General features: G+C 46.8%; 1 protein-coding gene across 1 annotated transcript in view; it reads right to left on the bottom strand.

Moving 5' to 3' along the window:
* kiaa1549la (KIAA1549-like a) overlaps positions 1-23,063 on the bottom strand; it is a 348,851-nt gene that overhangs the window by 238,709 nt on the left and 87,079 nt on the right. The window contains exon 2 of the mRNA XM_068046635.1: positions 6,382-6,795. Coding sequence (XP_067902736.1) covers positions 6,382-6,795 — 414 coding nt within the window. The remainder of the gene's footprint in view (positions 1-6,381; positions 6,796-23,063) is intronic.

The raw sequence follows: 23,063 nt of genomic DNA, 5'->3' as shown, positions 1-23,063 counted from the left end.
ACGAAACCACCAATTTTCGTGTCATCTGTGAACTTACTGATCACACCTCCTATATTCATGTCTAAATCATTAATGTACACTACAAACAGCAAGGGTCCCAGCACCAATCCCTGCGGTACACCACTGGTAACAGGTTTCCACTCACAAAAACAACCCTCGATCATTACCCTCTTTCCTGTCACTAAGCCAATTTTGGATCCAATTTGCCAAATTGTCCTGGATCCCCTTCTTAACCAATCTCCCATGCGGGACCTTATCAAAAGCCTTACTGATGTCCATGCACACTACATCAACTGCTTTACCCTCATCTACACATCTCGTCACCTCCTCAAAAAATTCAATCAAGTTAGACACGATCTCCCTCTGACGAAGCCACGCTGACTATCCCTGATCAATCCCTGCCTCTCCAAGTAGAGATTAATCCTGTTCCTCAGATTTTTTTCCAAAAGTTTCCCAACCACTGATGTTAGACTCACCAGCCTGTAATTACCTGGTTTATCCCTGCTACCCTTCTTAAACAATGGTACCACGTTCGCTATCCTCCAGTCCTCTGGTACGTCTCCTGTGGCCAGAGAGGATTTGAAAATTTGTGTCAGAGCCCCTGCAATCTCCTCCCTTGCCTCACATAACAGCCTGGGATACATCTCATCTGGACCTGGGGATTTATCCACTTTTAAGCCTGCTAAAACAGGGTATACTTCCTCCCTTTCAATACTAATATGTTCAAGTATCTGATCTCTACACTGACATCATCCTTCTCCATAGTGAACACAGATGAAAAGTAATCATTTAAAACCTCACCTATGTCCTCCGGCTCCATACACAGACTGCCACTTTGGTCCCTAATGGGCCCTACTCTTTCCCTGGTTATCCTCTTGCCCTTAATATACTATCAAACGCCTTAGGATTTTCCTTTATCTTGCCTGCCAGTGTTTTTTCATGTCCCCTCTTCGCTCTCTTAATTACTTTTTTTAAGTACCCCCCTACATTTTTTATATTCCTCTAGTGCCTCAGCTGTTTTCAGCGCTCTGAATCTGCCATAAGCCTCCTTTTTTTTCCTGATCCAATCCTTTATATCTCTTGACATCCAGGGTTCCCTGGACTTGTTGGTCCTACCCTTCACCTTAACGGGTACATGTTGGCTCTGAACTCTCACTATTTCCTCTTTGAATGACTCCCACTGATCTGATTTAAACTTTCCTACAAGTAGCTGCTCCTAGTCCACTTTAGCCAGATTCTGTTTTATCTTAAAATCGGCCTTCCCCCAATTCAGTATCTTTATTTCCGCTCCATCTTTGTCCTTTTCCATAACTACCTTAAATCTTTCATAGTTATGGTCACTATCCCCGAAATGTTCCCCCACTGACACTTCTTTCACTTGTCTGACTTCATTCCCTAGGATTAGTTCCAGTACTGCCCCTTCTCTTGTAGGACTTTCTACGTACTGGCTCAAAAAGCTCTCCTGTATGCACTTTAAGAATTCCACCCCTTTTAAGCCTTTTACACTAAGACTATCCCAGTTGATATTTGGGAAGTTGAAATCCCCTACTATTATTACCCTATTATTTTTACACCTCTCTGAGATTTGCCTACATATCTACTCCTCTATCTCTCCCTGACTGTTTGGAGGCCTGTAGTACACTCCCAGCCAAGTGATTGCCCCCTTTTTGTTTTTACGTTCGACTCATACAGCCTCATTTGAGGAGCCTTCTAAGATATCATCCCTCCCTACAGCAGTAATTGACTCCTTGATCAACAGTGCAATGCCACCTCCTCTTTTACCCCCTCCCCTGTCACTCCTGAAGATTCTATACCCTGGAATATTGAACTGCCAGTCCTGCCCCTCCCTCAACCATGTCTCTGTGATAGCAATAATATCATAATGCCATGTGCTAATCAACGCCCTCAATTCATCTGCCTGACTAGTAAGACCCCTTGCATTAAAATAGATGCAATCCAGCCTTGCACTTTTTACTTGTGCCTTAACAGGTCTATATTTACTCTGTCTTCCAGACTGACTCAGCTTCTCTTCTATATTTGACTGTACATCACCCCCTAATGTACCTCCACTCTGTATCCCATTCCCCTGCCAAATTAGTTTAACCACCCCCACTAGCAAACCTCCCAGCAAGGATGTTGGTCCCATTCCGGTTCAGGTGCAACCCATCCAACTTGTACAGGTCCCACCTTTGCCAGAAATAGAGCCAGTGATCCAGGAAACTAAAGCCCTCCCTCCATCACCACTTCCTCAGCCACGCATTCTTCGGCTCTATCCCCCTATTCCTATACTCACCAGCACGTGGCACCGGGAGTAATCCAGAGCTTTGAGGTCCTGCTTTTTAATCTGCTACCTCGCTCCCTAAATTCATCTTGCTGGACCTCATCCCTCTTTCGATCTATGTCATTGGTACCAATGTGTCCCACGACCTCTGACTGTTCACCCTCTCCCTTCAGAATGTCCTGCAGCCGCTCCGAGACATCCTTGACCCTAGCACCAGGGAGGCAACATACCATCCTGGAGTCTCGTTTGCAGCCACAGAAATGCCTGTCTGTTCCCCTTACGATTGAATCCTCTATCAGTATGGCTCTCCCACTCTTTTTCACCCCCTCCTGTGCAGCAGAGCCATCCGTGGTGTCACAAACTTGGCTGTTGCTGCTTTCCTCTGGGAGGCCATCCCCCCCCAACAGTATCTAAAGCAGTATATCTGTTTGAGAGAGGGATGGCCACAGGGGACCCCTGCACTACCTGCCTGCATCTACTATTGCTCCTGGTGGTCACCCATCCCTTTTCTGCAGCTGTTACCTGCGGTGTGACCACCTCAGTAAACGTGCTATCCATCACATCCTCAGCATCGTGAATGCTCCACAGTGAATCCATCCGCAGCTCCAGCTGCACAATGCGGTCAGCCAGTAGCTGCAGCTGGACACATTTCCTGCACTCATGGTCGCCAGGAACACTGGAAGTGTACGTGATTTCCCACATAGCACAGGAGGAGCATGCTATGGGGCTGAGCTCTCCTGCCATGACTTAGCCTTAGATTAAGCTCCTTAGTTACTCCCTTCTGAATGATTCAGTTTAGAGTCTGTATATGCAGGGCTTACTACTGTGATACAGTGTGAACATTAGTAGATGCAATGATTGTCGATACACTAGATAAAATAGCCAGTATTGTGTGTGGTATCGACAATGAAGGAACAGCACTCCAGACTAAATCACTAATTCCAGTCATTTAGTTTCCTGTGTCAGTGTCTATTAAAGTAGTTGAAGATACAGAAGGTTAAGGGAGTGGCTGAGGCAGACACCAGGAGAATTTTTTTTTTTGCAGCCGCTGTTATGGTCTGGAATGCTAGAATGTGCTGCCTGAAAGGGCGGTGGAAGCAGATTTAGTGGTAACTTTCAAAAGAGAATTGGATAAATACTTGAAATGGAAAAATTTTCAGGGCTATGGGGAAAGAGCAGCAGGGGTGGGATTGATTGGATAGCTCTTTCAAAGAGCCAGCACAGACACGGTGGGCTGAATGGCCTCCAATGTAACAATGGCCAGAATTTTACGATAGGTGGATGGGAGCCGGCCACCAACTGAAAAGTCGGCGGCGAACCCGCATCTGCCTCACCCGGAGATCCGACCCATATTTTGCAGGTTCCTGGGCTTCAATTGGTGTGAGACAGGACTTCCACCCGCTTGAAGTAGGAGGTACCACCTAACAGAACTGCCGGCCCGTTGATTGGCTGGCAGCTTTTAGTCCCAGCAGCATGAAGGAAAGATGCCTCGGAGCCGGGAAGACAGGTAGGTTTTGATTGCCTCGCCGGGGATAATCAAATCGGGCCCCGGACAGGCAAGGGTGGTCGATTGGGCGGCGGAAGGGGGTCGTGTTGGGTCTTGGGGGTGGCTGGGTTGGTGGGGGCAGCCCTCCATCTGGCACAGGGTGCTCAATCATGAGGGCCAGCCCAGGACACTCGGAAGCCACCTGGTGCGAAAGCTCACCACCTGCAATCAGTGTTCCCAACCATAATTTTGCAACCCAAAAGCATGCTCACTGAGGTCTGATTTCTCCCCCATAACCTTAGCGTGACTGGTACAATAATTACCGACTCAGTATGGTCGATATTTACTCATTTCCCCTAGCGTACATGGCCTCAAAATGGGGTGGGTGTCCTTCGCTCCCCGTTAACACTAGAAAATGTCGGGTGTCCAAAGTTTCAAACAATAATCCTCTTTGAATGTAAAAATTGGTGAAGGCCCTTAAGTGGCCGTTAAATGGCCACTTAAGGGCCTTGAAGTGCTCTGGGGTGGGCAAGCCGTTTTTTGCCCCCGCCGCCCCACGTAAAGTAGAGGCGGAGGCGGGAGCGAGTCGGGAAAGGCTCCCAGAGCCTCCCGCTATATTTTACACCACCCACCCCCCGCCATCATCCCACTTGTCAGGGTGGTATAAAATTCAGCCCATTCTGTGATAAACTGGAATGATAACTGCGTGTTAACTCAGAGGTCTAGTTTGACATTTGGGTGGCCACCCGTTCCAGCGACGACGAGGCCCGTCCCTCATCACCACACCCCTCCCGAAACCACAAGCTCCCACAACCCAACCACCCCCACCAACCCACATCCTACTCACCCCACATGACTTTGAGGCCTTGGGCCTCATTAAATCTGGCAAGCGAGTTGCAGGGAGCCAAACAAGCATTCCACTGTAGATCTCCAGATTGGGCCAGGGTGTCTACCAGCATGGTACGCTGTGGGGGAAGTTGTGGGCGCGGGAGGGCTGTCACAATCACAGAGAGCAGGAGTCCCGGGACAACAGCGGCTCATGAAAATAACTCAACACTTGCCTTTGGCAAGGCCTCCCAGCTTCCACGATGTAGGCTCTGACCGATTCCGACCTACAATGACAGTCGGTGTACTATTTCTGTCAAAGGATCCCAATTTCCACATTCAAAGGGGGTTATTGTCTGAAACAGGCAAACGCTTTGGACACCCGACATTTTTCAAGTGTGAACAGGGAGCAAAGGACACCCAGCCCATTTTGAGGCCATGTACGCTCAGGGAAAGGAGTAAAAATCAACCATACTGAGTCGGGAATTATCGTACTAGTCACGCTAAGATTGTGAGGGAGAAATCAGACATCGTTGAGCCCCGTTTTTGGGTTGAGAAATTATGGTTGGGAACGATGATATCAGGTGGTGAGCTTTCGCACCTGCAGCCCTCCATACTTGTGTCAGCTGCCAAACAGGAAACCAGGCAATAGATGCCTTGAATATGCAAATTGGGATCTACACTTGGAAAAGATAAGTTACAGGGCTATGGGGAAAGAGCAGGGTGGGAAAAGGTGGGTAATGGGACACATTGGAAAGTTCGTTATATAAGAGCTGGCACAGGAATGATGAGATGAATGAACTCTTTCTGTGCACTCTAGGAAGCAGCAGAGCTTGTATTGTGTGGAACATCAGACTCTGATGAAGAGTGGCGGTGATTTGTATGGCATTCAATTTTTTCGCAGGGATTGCTGGGGAGGTAGGGTTCGACAATAAGGGGGAAAAAATGTGACTGAAGATGGGATGTTTTCTACTGTGAACCAGAAAGGCTACTCCGAGAATTTGTGTGAAGGACGCTAAAGAAGAATTTGAAAAGTAGAAAGGGAAGACTGAGGGGTAACCTGATAGAGATCTTTAGGGGATCATAGAATCATAGAAATTTACAGCACAGAAGGGGCCATTTCACCCATCATGTTTGTGCTATCTGAAGAAGAGCTATCCAGCCTAATCCCACCTTCCAGCTTTTCCTCCATAGCCCTGGAAGTTCCATCACTTCAGGTACATATGCAAGTAATTTTTAAATGTCTTGTGGGTTTCCGCCTCTAGCACCCTTTCAGGCAGTCAACTCCAGACCCCACCACCCTCTGGGTGAAAACATTTCTCCTCAACTCCCCGCTAATCCTTCTGCCTATTACTTAAATTTACTGCCCCCTGGTTGTTGACCTCTCTGCTGGAAATATTATAGAAGGAGAAGTGAAAAGGAGATGTGAAGGCCCTTGTCGAGTATCAGGTAACAGTGATCAACACTGAACCACTTTGGAGTGAAGCTAAGGTCATGCTCGAAGTGAATCCTGCAGTCTGTGATGAAGGCAAGTTAGAGAAGTTTGACAACAAGGCACTTTCTCTTTTGGCTGTGGGCAATATAGCCACTCTGGGAGTCATACAGTGGAGTGGGAACCCTTGTAACCTATTGTCAGACTGTAAGGTGCTACCATTCTCAATGAAGGGAATGAATACGGAAAGCCTGAAGCAGCAATGGGAGATGTTTCAGAAGGTGCTGCTGCACTGGCCATCTACTGGAATTAGTAGAGGTCTGTATGGAGTGGGAAAGATGGGATTTGGAGTCAAACCTGAAGACGATTCCGCCAGATGGATTACCACCACCTCTCCATCTGCTGGTGTGGATGTTAAAAATTCAGAGGTACGCCAAGTTTTGTATGCTTCAGTGTCAAGGGAAAGCTGGGGAGAAGCTGTCACTCTCGACGATGTTCTGGTGCCTGGGACAGTATTTTTATTCGTCTCATGGGTTGGTGCCACCTGGAATGCAATACGAGTGCTTTTGATGGTGACAACTTCCTCAACTGACTCAGTTATCAGTGCGTCGGCGTCTGAAGGAGATGGCAGGTAAGAGGACAACGCTTGCTGGCGAAGAGGTCGAGAGGTCCAAGGCCATAGTGGAGGTAAATGAGACGTTTCTAATGACCGCTGTACTGGAGGAGGCAGTGATGTAGGAAGATCTAAAAGCTGGTAAATCATACCAGGTCCTGCAAAATAAGCAGCATTGGATTAAACATGTGCCACAATTGCTTTTGTTTCCACTGTGTTGACCAGGACTTCAGCAGAACTCACTGCTCTTGCTCAAGTTCTGTCATTGGCTCTTTTACATGCGACTGAACAGGCAAACACAGCTTCACAGGCAGAACTGGCAAACGTGTATAACCATAGTATCATGTGGCACAAAAGGAGACTATTCAACCCACCATGCCAACGCTGGCACTTTGAAAGAGCCATCCAATTAGTTCCACTTCCCCACTACTCTTTTCCAATAGCCCTGCAAATTTTTCCCCTTCAACTATTTATCCAATTCCCTTTCTGAAAGTTACTATTTGATCTACTTGAATCCGATTAGTAATAAAGGTTCCAATAATTCAATCATTTTTAAATATTCAAAATAGACAGTAACACATTGGGAGGAACCAAAAACAGATGGGTTTGGTTCAGGTGGGAGGTCAAAAAAGCTAAAAATCTGAAATAGGAGCCCAACCCACCTTGAACCCATCCACTTAGCATTTTAATGGAGACAGGGCAAGGGGAAAACGACCAATCTACTTGCAGGAGGCGGGTTGGTCATTTAAATATTTAATGAGGTTGTGTCTTCATTTTAACACTAGTTTATTTGTAGCCACAGTTAGCTGGGTTTCCCCAGACCTTGGGAAACCCAGCAGGTGAAAGGAGGCAAGAAAGGCTGAATGCATGAGGTAAGTGCCTTTATAGCACTGCTTGTGGGTCAGGAGGTGCACCCCCGGCCAACATCTGCCCCTCCCAACCACCATTTCCCCCTTCCTCACCCTGCAATAATATCCTCCCAACCACCATCTGCCTTGTACCCCATGATTGGACCCCCACACCAAGATCTCACCCCTATGCCCCCCCGATCTTCTCCACACTGCCCTCCCTGGCTATACCTACCTGCTCTCAGTCCAGCTGGGCTCAGGCCTTCTACTGCAGGAGATCCCGCCCGCTAATCAGGCTGGCTGTGGGCGGGAAACATACAGAAACAAGTTGAACCTCACCCCCACCCCCAGCAGGACATTTCGGAAACTTGTACTTCCGGGTTTCTGACCTTGAAACGGCACTGCCGCTCCCTCCCCACCTCTGAGCTAAAAATACCCAGCTCATACAGTCTGAAGGACAGCATTCCCATGGGAACACCATCGCCTCCCAGGTTCTCACTGGATGCACTATAGCACATGCCAAGGGTCCTTCGACAGCACCTCCCAAAACCCGCGACCTCTACCACCTAGAAGGACAAGGGTAGCAGTCACATGGGAAGACCACCACCTGCAAGTTCCCCTCCAAGCCACATACCATCCTGACTTGGAACCAAACCACCATTTCTTCACTGTTGCTGGGTCAAAATCCTGGAACTCCATCCCTAACAGCACGGTGGGTGTACCTACACCACATGGACCACAGTGGTTCAAAATGTTTCCTCTGGTTGTGGAATCCAGAACTCGGGGTCAATTTCAGAATTGGGGTCGACAATTTAGGGCTGAGATGAGGAGAAATTTCTTCACTCAAAGTGTTGCGAATCTTTGGAATTCTCCACCTGACAGCTGCGGATGCTCAGTTGTTGAGTATATTCAAGACAGGATCAATAGATTTTTGGGGATATAAAAATAAGGCGGGAAAGTGCAGCTGAGGTAGAAGATCAGTTATGATCTTATTGAATGGCAGAGCCAGCTCAAAGGGCCAAATGGCCTACTCCTGCTCCTATTTCTTACGTTCTTATGTTCAAGAATTCAGCTCACCACCACCTTCTCAAGGGCAATCAGGGATCTGCAATAAACAATGGCCTTGCCAGTGATGCCCATAGCCTGTGAATTAATTTTTTTAAATACCCAAGAGACAACTGCAACTAAGGACACATATATATTTGGCACGAAAACACTAAAGGAAGTTGCTGGACTGCTTCTACAATACGTTTCATTCTGATGCAGGTAGCGGCAGTATGAGATGGCTGTGATTTCAAAATAATTGTCACTTTGAGGAAGCTTCTCTGCCGGAGGCCTTAAAACCTTCAAATCAGCCCAAACGCTACATCCACAATCTTTTTTTTATTGACATGCTGGCAGTCCGGCTTCAGAAGACAGATCTATGTTTGCAGTTGCTGCTGAATTAAACATCAATTTATATATTGGAGGTGATTGTCTGAAGTTGGGTGCTGAAGTAAAGGTTAGTTCCGATACCCAATCCAATCCTTATATGGAAGACTGGGAGATGAAGTAGTGTTAAACAAACCCGCCCAGGAGTAAGCATCCTTCTGCCGCTAATTCATGCAAGTGCCATCAGAAACCTGAATTTAGCCGAGTTGCCCCTTTTCTACCTCCCCATTTCCCCATTAAATTATCCACCCCATACACTCCGATTTATTTGTACTCCTTTCAACTTAGTATCATGTATTTGCTGTTCACAATGCAGTCTCTTCTACATTGTGGAGACCAAACACAGATCACTTTGCAGAACACCTCCATTCAAAAACAACAACTTATATTTATATAGTGCCTTTAGCATAATAAAACGTTCCAAGGCGCTTTACAGGAGTGTTATAAAACAAACATCGAGCCACATAAGGAGACATTAGGTCAGATGACCAAAATCTTGGTCAAAGAGGTAGGTTTTAAGGAATGTCTTAAAGGAGGAAAGCGAGGTGGAGCGGCAGAGAGGTGTGGGGAGGGGATTCCAGAGTTTAGGGGCTCTAAGGGGAACTGAACGCATGGTCACCAGTTGTGGAGCGATTGAAATCAGGGATGCACAAGAGGCCAGAATTAGAAATCTCGGAGGGCTGTGAGGCTGGAGGAGATTACAGAGATAGCGAGGGTGAGATCATGGAGGGATTTGAAAACAAGGATGAGAATTTTAAAATCAATATGTTGCTTGACCGGAAGCCAAAATAGGTCAGCGAACATGGGAGGTAATAGGTGAGCGGGACTTGGTGTGAATTTAAACAGATGCAGCAGAGTTTTGGATGACCTCAAGTTTACGGAGGGTAGAGTGTGGGCTGGATTTTGTTCTCAGCCTGACGTCGGGTTTTGTAGTGGGGAGGGCCCGAGAATCAGAGTTGCAGCGGCCGCCATGGAAACCAACCCCAGGATTGCTGGGCCTGATCTTCCCGGTGGCGGGGAAGCTCCGTGGCAACCCCTCCGCTGCTCTGAGACGGGACCCTAGTTAGAATATTTAAAATACCTCTCTGCATAAATTACCACGTCATCCGCCGCGATCTTCCCATCCGATCCCGATCTTCAGAACGACATGCGGCACTCGCGCACCTTCGCTTTCCCGCCCAGGAGAAGCCGGCGCCACGGAGGAAGGGGATGGGTTACTGCTGCAATTTGAGTATAGATGATGGGAGGGGGGGGGGGAAGGGATCAACTCTGCATTCAGTGCATACGTGGGCGGCGTGGGGAGTGGGGGGGTGGGTGATGGCGGAGGCAACTCTGCATTTGTTTGCGGGGCTGGCAGATTTTTAAAAATAGTGGCAGCACCTGCTCACGAGTCAGGTGATGCCAATCACGGCATCGCTGAGGCCGCCCCCGCCGCATGATAGGGCGGCCGCCATCAATATGTAAAGTGGCTGCCCGCTGCGCAATTGTGGCGGCGTGGGTCCCGTTGGGGCGGCCGCTGTGTTCCGTGCCCACCGCCACTCCCGGCGGCGGGACTGCATTCATCTCGGGTAGCACTCCAGCACAATACTGAGGGAGTACAGCATTGCCAGAGGTCCTGTCTTTTACACGAGACATTAAGGCCTGGATTTTATAATGAAACAATGGCAGCCCTCCAGTGCAGGCCGCACGCCATAGAGCTTCCGCAATACTCTGTGCGGCGGCTCATTTAAATAGCCAGGGAGGGATGCCGCACCACCCGCACCGTCCCGTCCCCCCCCCGATCACGTGGAGGTGGTCGGGGCTGTCCATCCCCAGCAATGGGGTCAGCTGCCTGTGTGCAGGCGCTGATGCCATTTTTAAAGGGCTATCGCCCGACAAGCTAATTTAAATATTTAAAGGTAAACTGAATTAAAATAAATACCTGTCTTTTGCCCCTCTCTCACCCCTCCCCAATAACAATTAAATCAATTATTTGCTCTTCTCCCACCCAAAATACTTACCTTTACCATTTGGCCCTCCCCCCCCACAAACTGCACAAACCTTCAACTACAACCTTTTCCACCAACCCCTACACCCATGATGCTAATTTGACCCCATTCTCTCCCCTCCCCACATTGATAAACTTAACTCCCCCCACTCCTCTCCAGTGTTGCACCTCGTTTAGATTAGATTAGATTAGATTAGAGATACAGCACTGAAACAGGCCCTTCGGCCCACCGAGTCTGTGCCGAACATCAACCACCCATTTATACTATTCCTACACTAATCCCATATTCCTACCAAACATCCCCACCTGTCCCTATATTTCCCTACCACCTACCTATACTAGTGACAATTTATCATGGCCAATTTACCTATCAACCTGCAAGTCTTTTTGGCTTGTGGGAGGAAACCGGAGCACCCGGAGAAAACCCACGCAGACACAGGGAGAACTTGCAAACTCCACACAGGCAGTACCCGGAATCGAACCCGGGTCCCTGGAGCTGTGAGGCTGCGGTGCTAACCACTGCGCCACTGTGCTGCCCGGACAGGGATCCAAAGGCGCTGGAGTGCCGGCCACCGGGGAGATGATCACAGTACGGCATGAGGCGGAGACATGAGCTTCATTAATTCAATCATTTTAATTTATTTAAATATTCAAATTGGGGCCCCGTCACCGAGCGGCGGTAGGTGGGGGCCACCATGAGGCCTCACTGCCACCGACAATATCAAGCTGGGCCCTCCCAGCATCAGGCTGCATGGCAGCCCTCTCCTGGAGACATTTTCTGGACCTCCCCCGCCACGAAACCCAACATCGTGGTGTCGGTAAAATCCAGCCCTAAATCAAGGAACCCTATCTACCCTCTCAGGTGGGCCTAAAAGATCCCATGGCAATATTTCAAGGGAGAATGGCGGAGTTTTGGTCAACAATAATCTCTCGCCTAACATCTCCCAAACAGCGCTCATTAATCTCCTTGCTGTTTGTGGGAGCTTGCTGTGCACAAATTCGCCGCCAGGTTTCCTACACCTCAACAGTGACTACACTTCGAAAAGTACTTCATCGGGTTGTAGAGCACTTTGGGACGTCCTGAAATTTTTGCACCTTTCACAACTACAGGTCATCCCAATGAGTTTTCCAGACAATTAAGTTCTTTTGAAATGTCGTCACTGTTGTAAGGTAGGAAAAACAGCAGCCATTTTGTGCACAGCAAGCTCCCACAAACAGCAATCTGATAATGACCAGATAAACTGTTTCTGTGATGTTGACTGAGGGATAAGTATTGGCCCAGGATACTGGGGAGAACTGCCCCCCTCTCCTTCCAGTAGTACTGCAGGTTCTTTTCCATCCACCTGCGAGGGCAGACAGGGCCTTGTTTTAATATCTCATCTGAAAGACAGCATTGTGAAACAGTGCAGCCTTCCATCAGTATCACACTGGAGTGTCAGACTCAATGTCTATGTGCTCAAGTCTCTGGAATGGCATTTGAACCCAGGACCCCCTGACCCAGAGGTGGAGACGCTACCCACTGAGCTAAGGTTGACACTGAAGACAGCCCTTTCCATTCCTACAGGCCCAAACAGACTCAAACATGACCGAGTGGAAAGTTAGAAACATAAAGGCATGGAGGAATGAAAATCCTAGGCTTCAAGGACCAGGGTGAGAAGCTTTGGTCCGTATCTGGCCTACGGACCATGGTTTGGCCATTTGTGATAACTGTGAGATCCCAATTCTATTATTATGGTGAATTTTATATCCCCTACCGCATTCATTAAAAGGTTTTCATAGCACAGCCCATATCTTTTGTAACGTGTCTGAAGTGTGTTGGCAGCCATTTAAACTGTTAATTAACTTATGATTCTCTCTTAATGCTTTATCTCCCATTACACAGATTTGGATAATTGATGGTCATTGCAAACTTTGTTCCAAATTAGTCTTCAAATATTTAACCACATTTGCAAAAGTAAACACTAGTTTTCAAAAAGAGGCAGTATCTTTTAAAGACTATACGATGCAGAAGCTTAAAAAGAAAACCCTTTATACATCATGTGTTTTTAATTCATAGAGAGATACAGCACTGAAACAGGCCCTTCGGCCCACCGAGTCTGTGCTGACCAACAACCACCTATTTATACTAATCCTACATTAATCCCATATTCCCTACCACCTACCTACACTAGGGGCAATTTACAACGGTCAATTTTCCTATCAACCTGAAAGTCTTTGGCTGTGGGAGGAAACCAGAGCACCCGGCGGAAACCCACAAAGTCACAGGGAGAACTTGCAAACTCCACACAGGCAGTACCCAGAACCAAACCCAGGTCATTGGAGCTGTGAGGCTGCGGTGCTAACCACTGCGCCGCCCAAATGAAAATGAAGGATGTCAGGCGGGTGAGGCCCATGAGGGAGCCCAGGCTGCAGGCCCATCCCCGGCCTTTTTCAAGGGTTGACCTGGCTGACTCCTAACTCAAGCTCCAGGCTTTGAGGCCCAACGGACGGCGAGCAGCCCTGGGGGTGGGTGAAGTTGCAATGATGCCGGATAGAGGAGGCCCCGCCGTTACATTGAAGTTGATAGATGGTGTCCCATACAAGACAACTGGGGAAGACAAAATGGAATTAAAAAGTAGAAGCAGATGTTCTTTAGTTAGGTTACTGGGGTAACATTGAAGTACTACTAGTAAAACGATGTTCACAGTAGCCACAAGTAATGTTCGTTGAGAAGCAGGACCTCTGAGCATTCAATCCTTTCTTTGTGCTGAATTGATGGAGTCCAATTGTACGAGGTTAGGAACACTTGTGGTTGGGTAAGGTTAGCAAAACATCCAGTGGATCAGGTGAGAGGGTGGCTGGGCTGGTGGTCTTCCCTCACTCATCGTTTTATATGTGGCTGTTAGGAGAGAGACTAGAAAAAACTATGCAACATCTATCCTTTCATTTGTTTTCATTGCTTGGGATAAAGAAGAAGAACTTGCACTTCTATAGCGCCTTTCATGACCACCAGATGTCTCAAAGTGCTTTGCAGCCAATGAAGTACTGTTGAAGTGCGGTCACTGATGAACTGTAGGAAACGCAGCAGCCAATTTGCACACAGCAAGATCCCACAAACAGCAATGTGATAATTACCAGATTATCTCTTTTTGTGATGTTGATTGAAAGATAAATATTGACCAGGACACCAGTGAAAGCTCCCCTACTCTTCTGCAAAATAGTGCCATAGGACCTTTTACATCCATCTGAGAGAGCAGGAGGGGCATCAGATTAACATCTCTTTCAAGAGACATCACCAGTGACAGTACTGTACTCCACTAGACAGTCTGATAGTTATACTCAACTCTCTGGAATGAGACTTGAACCTACAACCTTCTGAAACAGAAACAAGAGTGCAACCAACAAAGCCACAGCTGACACTGTAGGCTATCAGTTTGCTCAGATGGTGGTGAATTGCAACAACCTGCCATTAACGTTCCAAAAGTCTCACAGCACTTTATACAGGAAAGGTGAACACTGAGCCAAGCTGGAGAGTTTGGGAGAGGTGACTCTCTTGCTCACTGTCTGCCACTCTGATTCTTCACTGAACTGGGTAACACACGAACTGATTCTCGCTCCCAAGTGAATCCTCCGACAGAGGACAGAAACACACTGTGGAGAACCATTCGCAAACTTCTGAGTCCTCCTGATTCCATGTGGCAGTAATTTGGAGAGTTGGATGGATGGATATTTGTTTGTAGGCCATTCTATTGACTGTTTGCAAACTTGGTGTCCTATTTGATCCTGGGATGAGATTCCAACCACATATCTGCCTCAGCTCATCTGCTGCTAAAACCCTCGTCCATGCCTTTGTTACCCCTAGACTTGTCTATTCCAATGCACTCCTGGCTGGCCTCTCGCATTCTACCCTTCATAAATTTAAAGTCGTCCAAAACTCTGCCACCCATGCCCTTACTCGCACCAAGTTCCTTCCAACCATCATCCCTGTGCTCACTGACCTACACTGGCTCCCAGTTAAGCAATGCCTCGACCTTAAAATTCTCATCTTTGTTTTCAAATCCTTCCACGGTCTCGCAGCTCCCTATCTCTGCAACCTCTTGCAGCCCCACAGCCATCTGAGATCTCTGCGCCCTTCTAATTCTGGCCTCTTCAGCATCCCCGATTGCAACCACTCCACCATTGGCAGCCGTGCCTTCAGCTGCCTGGGGCTGAAGCTCTGGAATTCTCTCCCTAATCTCCCCGTCTCTCTCTCTCTCCTCCTTTCAGACACCCCTTAAAACCTACCTCTTTGACCAAGCTTTTGGTCATCTGACCTAATGTCTGCTCCTGGGCCTCCATGTCATGTTTTTTTTCCAGAGATACAGCACTGAAACAGGCCCTTCGACCCACCAAGTCTGTGCTGACCATCAACCACCCATTTATACTAATCCTACACTAATCCCATATTCCTACCACATCCCCACCTGTCCCTATATTTCCCTACCACCTACCTATCCTAGGGGCAATTTATAATGGCCAATTAACCTATCAACCTGCAAGTCTTTGGCATGTGGGAGGAAACCGGAGCACCCGGAGGAAACCCACGCAGAGACAGGGAGAACTTGCAAACTCCACACAGGCAGTACCCAGAATTGAACCCGGGTCGCTGGAGCTGTGAGGCTGCAGTGCTAACCACTGCGCCACTGTGCCGTGTTTGATTGTGATGCACCTTGAGACGTTTTACTATGTTAAAGGCACTAAATAAATGAAAGTTGTTGTTGTGACATATTATTAAAATAACCTTTTTACAGTTAATCTTTTCAGTTCTTCCTTCCTTTGATTTCTTCTAATGGTTTGATTTTGCCTCTTTCCCCTCCTGCACCCCGACACCCAGCTATAAAGAGATGGCAGAAATCCTGATGCAAGGCCTCGGTGCCGTTTTGGAGTGACTGGCTGGGTGATGTATGAGGTAAGGACAGGGTAACAAGCCATCTGATTCTTCCTTGGCGCTGCATGATATCTACGGAGCTACACTCTGCAACGCCCCCATAACAGAAGTCAGCAACTCACCCTGAGGAGGCAAATTGTGATCACCCCGCACCCCCAAACCTCAACCATCCCCATGCCCAACCTGCATCAATGGGGGTTACCACTGACCAGAAACTTAACTAAAGCAGCCATGTAAATATTGTAACTATAAGAGCAGGTCGGATGCTGGGAATTCTGTCTAACCCTAACTCACCTCCTGACTCCCCAAAGCCTGTCCACAATCTACAAGGCAAAGTCAGGTGTCTGATGGAATACCCCCCACTTACCTGGATGAGTGCAGCTCCAACTACACTCAGGAAGCTCCACACCATCCAGCACAAAGCAGCCCACTTGGCTGGCACACCACACACCACCTTAAACATTTACCCCCTCCACCACTGACGCACATTGGCAGCAGTGTATACCATCTACAAGATGCACTGCAGCAACTCACCAAGGCTCCTTCGACAGCACCTTCCAAACCCGCGAACTCTACCACCAAGAAGGACAAGGGAAGCAGATGCATGGGAACACCACCACCTGCAAGTTCCCCTCCAAGTCCCACACCATCCTGACTTGGAACTATTTCGCCATTCCTTCACTGTTGCTGGGTCAAAATCCTGGAACACCTTTCCTAACAAAATTGTGAGTGTACCTACACCCCAAGGACTGCAGCAGATCAAGAAGGCAACTCACCACCACCTTCTCAAGGGAAATTAGGGATGGGCAATAAATGCTGGCCTAGCCAGCGACGTCCACATCCCATGAATGCATAAAAACACATTCCGGATTGCTGCATGCTGGACACATGCTCATCATAAAGGGAGTGCTGGTTGTTCACGGCCCACTTGTTGCACTGTGCGGTGCATTCCTGATTGGGCACACTCACACAGCTTAGCGGGAACATTGTTGTGGGAGCACTTTCACCGCATAGACTGCCACAGGACGTTTTGAGCTTTTTGAATATTAGCGGCAAATAATTGTGCTCTGCCACCGTCTGAGCGTGCTGATGGTCCATTACCCAAAGGAGAGAAAACAAACGAAAGGGAACATGCTGCATTGCTTTCTGGTCTTGCTCCTGACAGCCCCATATGAAAAGACAGGGAAAAAAGACCTTCAGACCAGCCAACCTTTCCATTGGATGTTCTGCCAACCCTTCCCATCTCCATGTGCTGCGAAAGCCTGTACATTAGCATTCCCATTCAACACAAAGAAAGGATTGGATGTTCAGAAGTCTTGCTTCTCAATTAATCTAAGAAGACCACCACCACCACCTTCTCAAGGGCAACTAGGAGTGGGCAATATATGCCAGCCTTGTCACTGATGCCACACCCCGCAAATGAATAAATATATTTTAGATCTCAAGGATTATGATGCCAATTAGCAAGGGGTTTAAAAGACAAACACTCAGCATGAAAGCGGATGGGGGAAGCAGTTTTGGGTGGGAGCTAATTGGAGTGTGAGGAGGCTCAAGTAGAGTATAAACACCAGTATAAAGCTGTTGGGCCAAATGGCCTGTTTCTACATCGTAGCTTCTGTGTAATCAAGTGAGTGGGATTTCTCTGTGTAACTTGACGCCTAAGTCTCTGAGGCATTATATAATGCAGTCACAGCTCAGTCATTGTGTGATCAAGATGACAGACTTTCATTTATATAGCACCTCTCACAACCTCAGGACATCCCTAAGTGCTTTATAGTCAAAGACGTACCTTTGAAGTGTGATCACTGTTTTAATGTAGGAAATGCGGCAGCCAATTTTCATTCAGAAAACCCCTACAAACAGCAAACCAGATCATCTGTTTTACTGATGTTGATTGAAGGATAAATATTGGCCAGGACACCAGGGAAAACTCCCCTGCTCTTCATCAAAATAGTTAGCTATTAGCTAACTTCTTTTATTGCAGAAATGTTTTGTTAGCCAAAGGTGGAGTTAGGTCACAGATCAGCCATGACCTCATTGAGTAGCAGAACAGGCTTGTGGGGCTAAATAGCCTCCTCCTGTTCCTATGTTCATGGAATCTCTCATGTGTACCTGAGGTCTCGGTTTAATGTCTCATTCAGAAACAAAACACACCTTGGATAGTACATTACTCAAGCGGCTGCTTTGATTTTTGTGCTCAAGTCTGGAATGAGGCTTCAACCCACAACCTTCTGACTCAGAGACAAGAGAGCTACCCACTAAAACACAGCTGACACTATAGTAACCCTGCTCGATTTATCACAGGAAATTCTTTAATTCAGGCAAAATCCCCCACCCATGAATATTACAGACTACACATTACAATAACAAGGAGCATCTGATAGAGATTCTATTCTGATCGAATCAAGCAATGGGATTCAAAAAAATAGCAGGTGAGAAAAAGTGGAAATTTTTGTTAACTAAATTTGGATGTATCTTCAGGATCAGAAGCTTGGGCTGGTGTCTGTTTAACCTACAGGCACATACTGGTATCACTGGGCCCGACACAGCTTGTCCTGTGTCTGTATTTGTTGCAGATGCACACGTACTCAGTTACCAAATCCATTTCCACGCCTCCACCTGTCACAGGTTTCACTGCTGATTCACCTCATGGCCTCCAGATCGCTCTGTAACCAATATTTTCAGGGCTGCAGTTTTGATTTGATGCCCTGTCAAAGATGATTAAATGTTTTAATGTAATTTTGCTGGGCAACAAATACAGATGAAAGAAGGGTCTCAATTTAATAAATAATAGAAACCTATGTTTTTATCTAATATAAACAGGCAGAACTGACCACTGACATCAAATGATTGATCCCAAAAGGTTTGTTTTCTGTGTAGATGAAATATTAATGTTTTCCAAATACAGTTTAAATGTGAAGCTGCTCAGCAAACTGAAATTTACATTGAATGGACCACAACAGCAACAACTTGCATTTCTGTAGCATCTTTAACACAGTAAAAATGCCCCAAGGGGCTTCACTGGAACATTAGCAAACAAAATGCAGCTCCAACAACACTCAAGATGCCCGACACCATCCAGGACAAAGAAGTCCGCTTAATCGGCACCCCATCCACTGCCTTCAACTTTCACTCCCTCCACCACCGATGCACAGTGGCAGCAGTGTGTACCATCTACAAGATGCACTGCAGCAATGCACCGAGGCTCCTTAGACAGCACCTTCCAAACCCACGACCTCTACCACCAAGAATGACAAGGGCAGCAGATGCAATGGGAACACCACCACCTGCAAGTTCCCCTCCAGGCCACACACCCATCCTGACTTGGAACTATATCGCCGTTCCTTCACCGTCGCTGGGTCAAAATCCTGGAACTCAATTCCTAACAGCACTGTGGATGTATCTACACCACATAGCCTGCAGGGGTTCAAAGAGGCAGCTCACCCCCACCTTCTCAAGGGCAATTAGGGATGGGCAATAAATGCCGGCCTAGCCAGCGACACCCACATCCCATGAACAAATAAAAAATAAGAAACAACCTGAGTTTCACTAGTCTCTCTATATAACCTTTCAATGGGAAGTTGGATATATACTTAAAAAGGAAAAAATTATGCAGGGCGGCAAGAAGTGGAACTAATTGGATAGTTCTTTAGAAAATGGTCTCCTTCTGCACTGTACGATTCTAAGATCTGACTGGCCACGAGCAATGTATGGAGGGGATCTTTTGATCTTGGCTTAAAGAAGATAAAGTTACATACAAAGCACAGGTTGAAGCAGTGAATGCCCTACAGTAAGCACTTGTTGAATCGAAGGACTTGTGCAGCCTGAAGGACACGGCACAATGGTCTCCTGTTCCCATTTCGCAACGTGTGACACAGCACCAGATGGCATACGTGCCAGTGACAGAGATTTGAGTTGACGGCAGCTCGGTGGGGACCTGCTGTTTTTTTTTTTGACAGGAGACCGACTGCTGGCTGAATGAGAACAGAAGGAATGGATTTTAAAGGATGCAACTTTCCACCAAGAGTTCCAGAAAAGCTGCAGAGAATTTTTCTCTGATCGCTATCTCGTTATCTCGGAATGAAGCAGGAGATACTGCAGCCTATGACCAGACATCACTGGGATCAGCAGCTTTTTTCATAAACGTAAGCATCAGCCTCTGAATTAGATCGTGGGCTCGAGTCCCACTCCAGAGACATGAGTCCACAATCCAGGCTGACCCTCCAGTGCAGTACTGAGGGAGTGCTGCACTGTCAGAGGGGCCGTCTTTCGGATGAGATGTTAAACTGAGGCCCCCCGCCTGCCCTCGCAAGTGGACATAAAAGATTCCAAGGCACTATTGCAAGAGCAGGGGCAATTCTTCCTGGTGTTCTGACCAATATTTATCCTCAACCAACATCACTAGAAACATCTGTTCATCATCACTTTGCTGTATGAGGGAGTTACTGTGCACCAATCAGCTGCTGTGTTTCGTGTGTGACAATAGTGATTATGCTTCAATAAAGTGCTACAAAGTGCTTTGCGACATCCTGAGGTTATGAAAGGCGCTCTATAAGTGCAAGTCTTTTGCTCTTCCAATCAAGTGAATCATTCTGAGAGGATGTAGTGCACAAATATTTCTGACAATGATATCCATTCCAATGACATTCAGAAAAGCAATATGATATTACAGCCCATGGAGCTTATAGCAGAAACGTTGGTGTGAACACATCTTACCCTCGATACGCGGACAATATTGAAACCGTAAAACTCAGCAACCAACATATTTAACAAAAACAGGAACTCTCACTTAGCCACTGCCTCCGCTAATTGCAGTTGCATCCAGAATCTCGTCATTTTAACATGGTCTGAACAGCAGATTGGAATTCCTCAAAGGCAAAAAAGACTTGCATTTTTATAGCACCTTTTATGACCACAGGACATTCCAAAACATTTTACAGCCAATTAAGTACTTTCTTGAAGTGTAGTCACTGTTGTCGGAAATGCAGCAGCCACACAGCAAGCTCCCACAAACAGCAGTGTGATAATGACCAACCTGTTTTTTGTGATGTTGATTGAGGGATAAATATTGGCCAGGACACCAGGAATGACACCCCCTGTTCTTCTTCAAGAGATTGTTTACATTCACCTGAGAGGGCAGATAAGACCTCAGTTTAACATCTCATTTGAGAGATTGTACCTCAGACAGTGCAGCACTCCCTCGGCAATAAACCAGGATTATCAGCCGTGATTTTTACACTCGAGTCCCTGAGGTAGAACATGAAGCCACAAACTTCTGACTCAGAGACAAAGTCCCACCCACTGAGCTATAGCTGCCATTGCCTAAAACTCAGCAGAGCCTTTTAAATGGGCCAGTGCAGGGTAAGAACTTATTGAGCTGCCCAAAATAGCCGATGTGTTTAATATGTTGAAGGCGGCTGTGCAGGAAAGGTGCGGACGGTATGAGAGGTGGGGACATGCCATTGTGGGAGTGCAACATGCATTTATATAGTGCCTTTCACATCCTCAGCATGTCCCAAAACACTTCATAGCCGTCAGTTTTCAAGCATGCTCGCTGTTGTAAGGCACAGGCAATTGCACCCACCTGACACCAAGGAGAGGTAGCAAAGAGGAAAATCAGCCCCTAAAAACTGCAAGCAAAGCTAGGGCGCAGGTAATTCTACAACACGTCCCTGCTAATACACAGAGCAAGAATGGTTATGTGCAACTGTTTGCTGTAAGATGTCAATAGAGCCCCTGTCAAAGCCATTACCACACAATAGAACATGAGCACAAAGGTGATTGTAACTCATTCCATCCAGTGATTATTAATAGACTATTGGCAACTGTGTTGCACCACATCATTGTACACAGCTGTTTGTATCAATATCCTTCCTGTATCTATTGTAAATGGTGTTGAGATATAGATCAGTTATAGCAACTGAACCATAGTAAAGGCTGGAAGGACTGAATGGCCTATTCCCATTCCTATGTTCCCACAGCAGTTATGAAGAACACTCTATGCAAAGTAGACAATTTCACAATCACTAAATTCTAATACACTCACATTATACACCATCGAGCTCCTTTTTTTTAATGTGTTAAATGGAAGTAGGCATGACTGGCAAGGCCAGCATTTATTGCCCATCCCTAATTGCCCTTGAGAAGGTGGTGGTGAGCCGCCTTCTTGAACTGTTGCAGTCCATGTGGGGTAGGTACACCCACAGTGCTGTTAGGAAGGGAGTTTTTATTCTTATTCAACTTTTCTGCAGCAGTCTGATCCAACTGAGTGGTTTGTTAGGCCATTTCAGAGCACAGTTAAGAGTCAACCACATTGCTGTGGATCTGGAGTCACCTATAGGGCAGGCTGACTAAGCAAAGCATATTTCCTTCCCTAAAGGGCATTAGTCAACCAGAAGGGTTTTTACAACAACCCGGTAGTTTCATGGTCACCATTACTGATGCTAGCTTTTTATTCTAGAATGTTATTTAAATTGAATTGAAATTCCCCAATGGCTCTTGTGGAATTTGAACTCAGGTCTACTGGATTATTAGTCCAAGCCTCTGGACGACAAATCCAGTAACATACCACAATGCTAACCTCCAGTAATGCTGCGATTTTCAAATTTTCATCCTTGATTTCAAATCCCTCCATGGCCTTGCCCTCCCTATCTCTGTAACCTCCTCCAGCCCTACAACCCTCATAGATCTCCGCAATTCTGGCCTTTTGCTCAACCGTAATTCTTATCACTCAACCATTGACGGCAGTGCCTTCAACTGCCTGGGCCCTAAGTTCCGGAATTTCCTCCCTAAACCTCTCCACCTTTATGATGCTCCTTAAAACCTACTTCTTCGACCAAGATTTCTGTCATCTGTCGTATTATCTCCTCCTGCAAAGTGGCTCGGGACGTTTTGCTATATTAAAGGTACCATATAAATGTAAGTTGTTAATGCTGTTGTTTAATCTACAAATCTAGTGAGAGCCATCAACACATAGCATACTCCCACATCCAGCTTTCTACGAGCGAGTCTGTTATAACAAATCAATTTATGATTAACACCAAACCAATTTATACTTTTAACAATATCTCATGCTGTCGATAATTGATCGCTCAAAATCAGCAAATCAATACTTTAACTGACAAACCAGTACCGCAGTATAGAAGTCCTGTATAGTTTATCAAAATGAACTTCAAAAATACACTCGAGTAATTTTTCCCCCAGGTTTCTGGTCTGTGAAATTCTGGCCTGTTAACTTGCAGCTAAGGAATCTCA

The sequence above is a fragment of the Heterodontus francisci genome, chromosome 14 (assembly GCF_036365525.1).
Source record: "Heterodontus francisci isolate sHetFra1 chromosome 14, sHetFra1.hap1, whole genome shotgun sequence".
Classification (NCBI taxonomy): Eukaryota; Metazoa; Chordata; class Chondrichthyes; order Heterodontiformes; family Heterodontidae; genus Heterodontus; species Heterodontus francisci.
The sequence above is the reverse complement of the archived record's forward strand: the minus strand, read 5'-3'. Positions and strand labels throughout refer to the sequence as shown.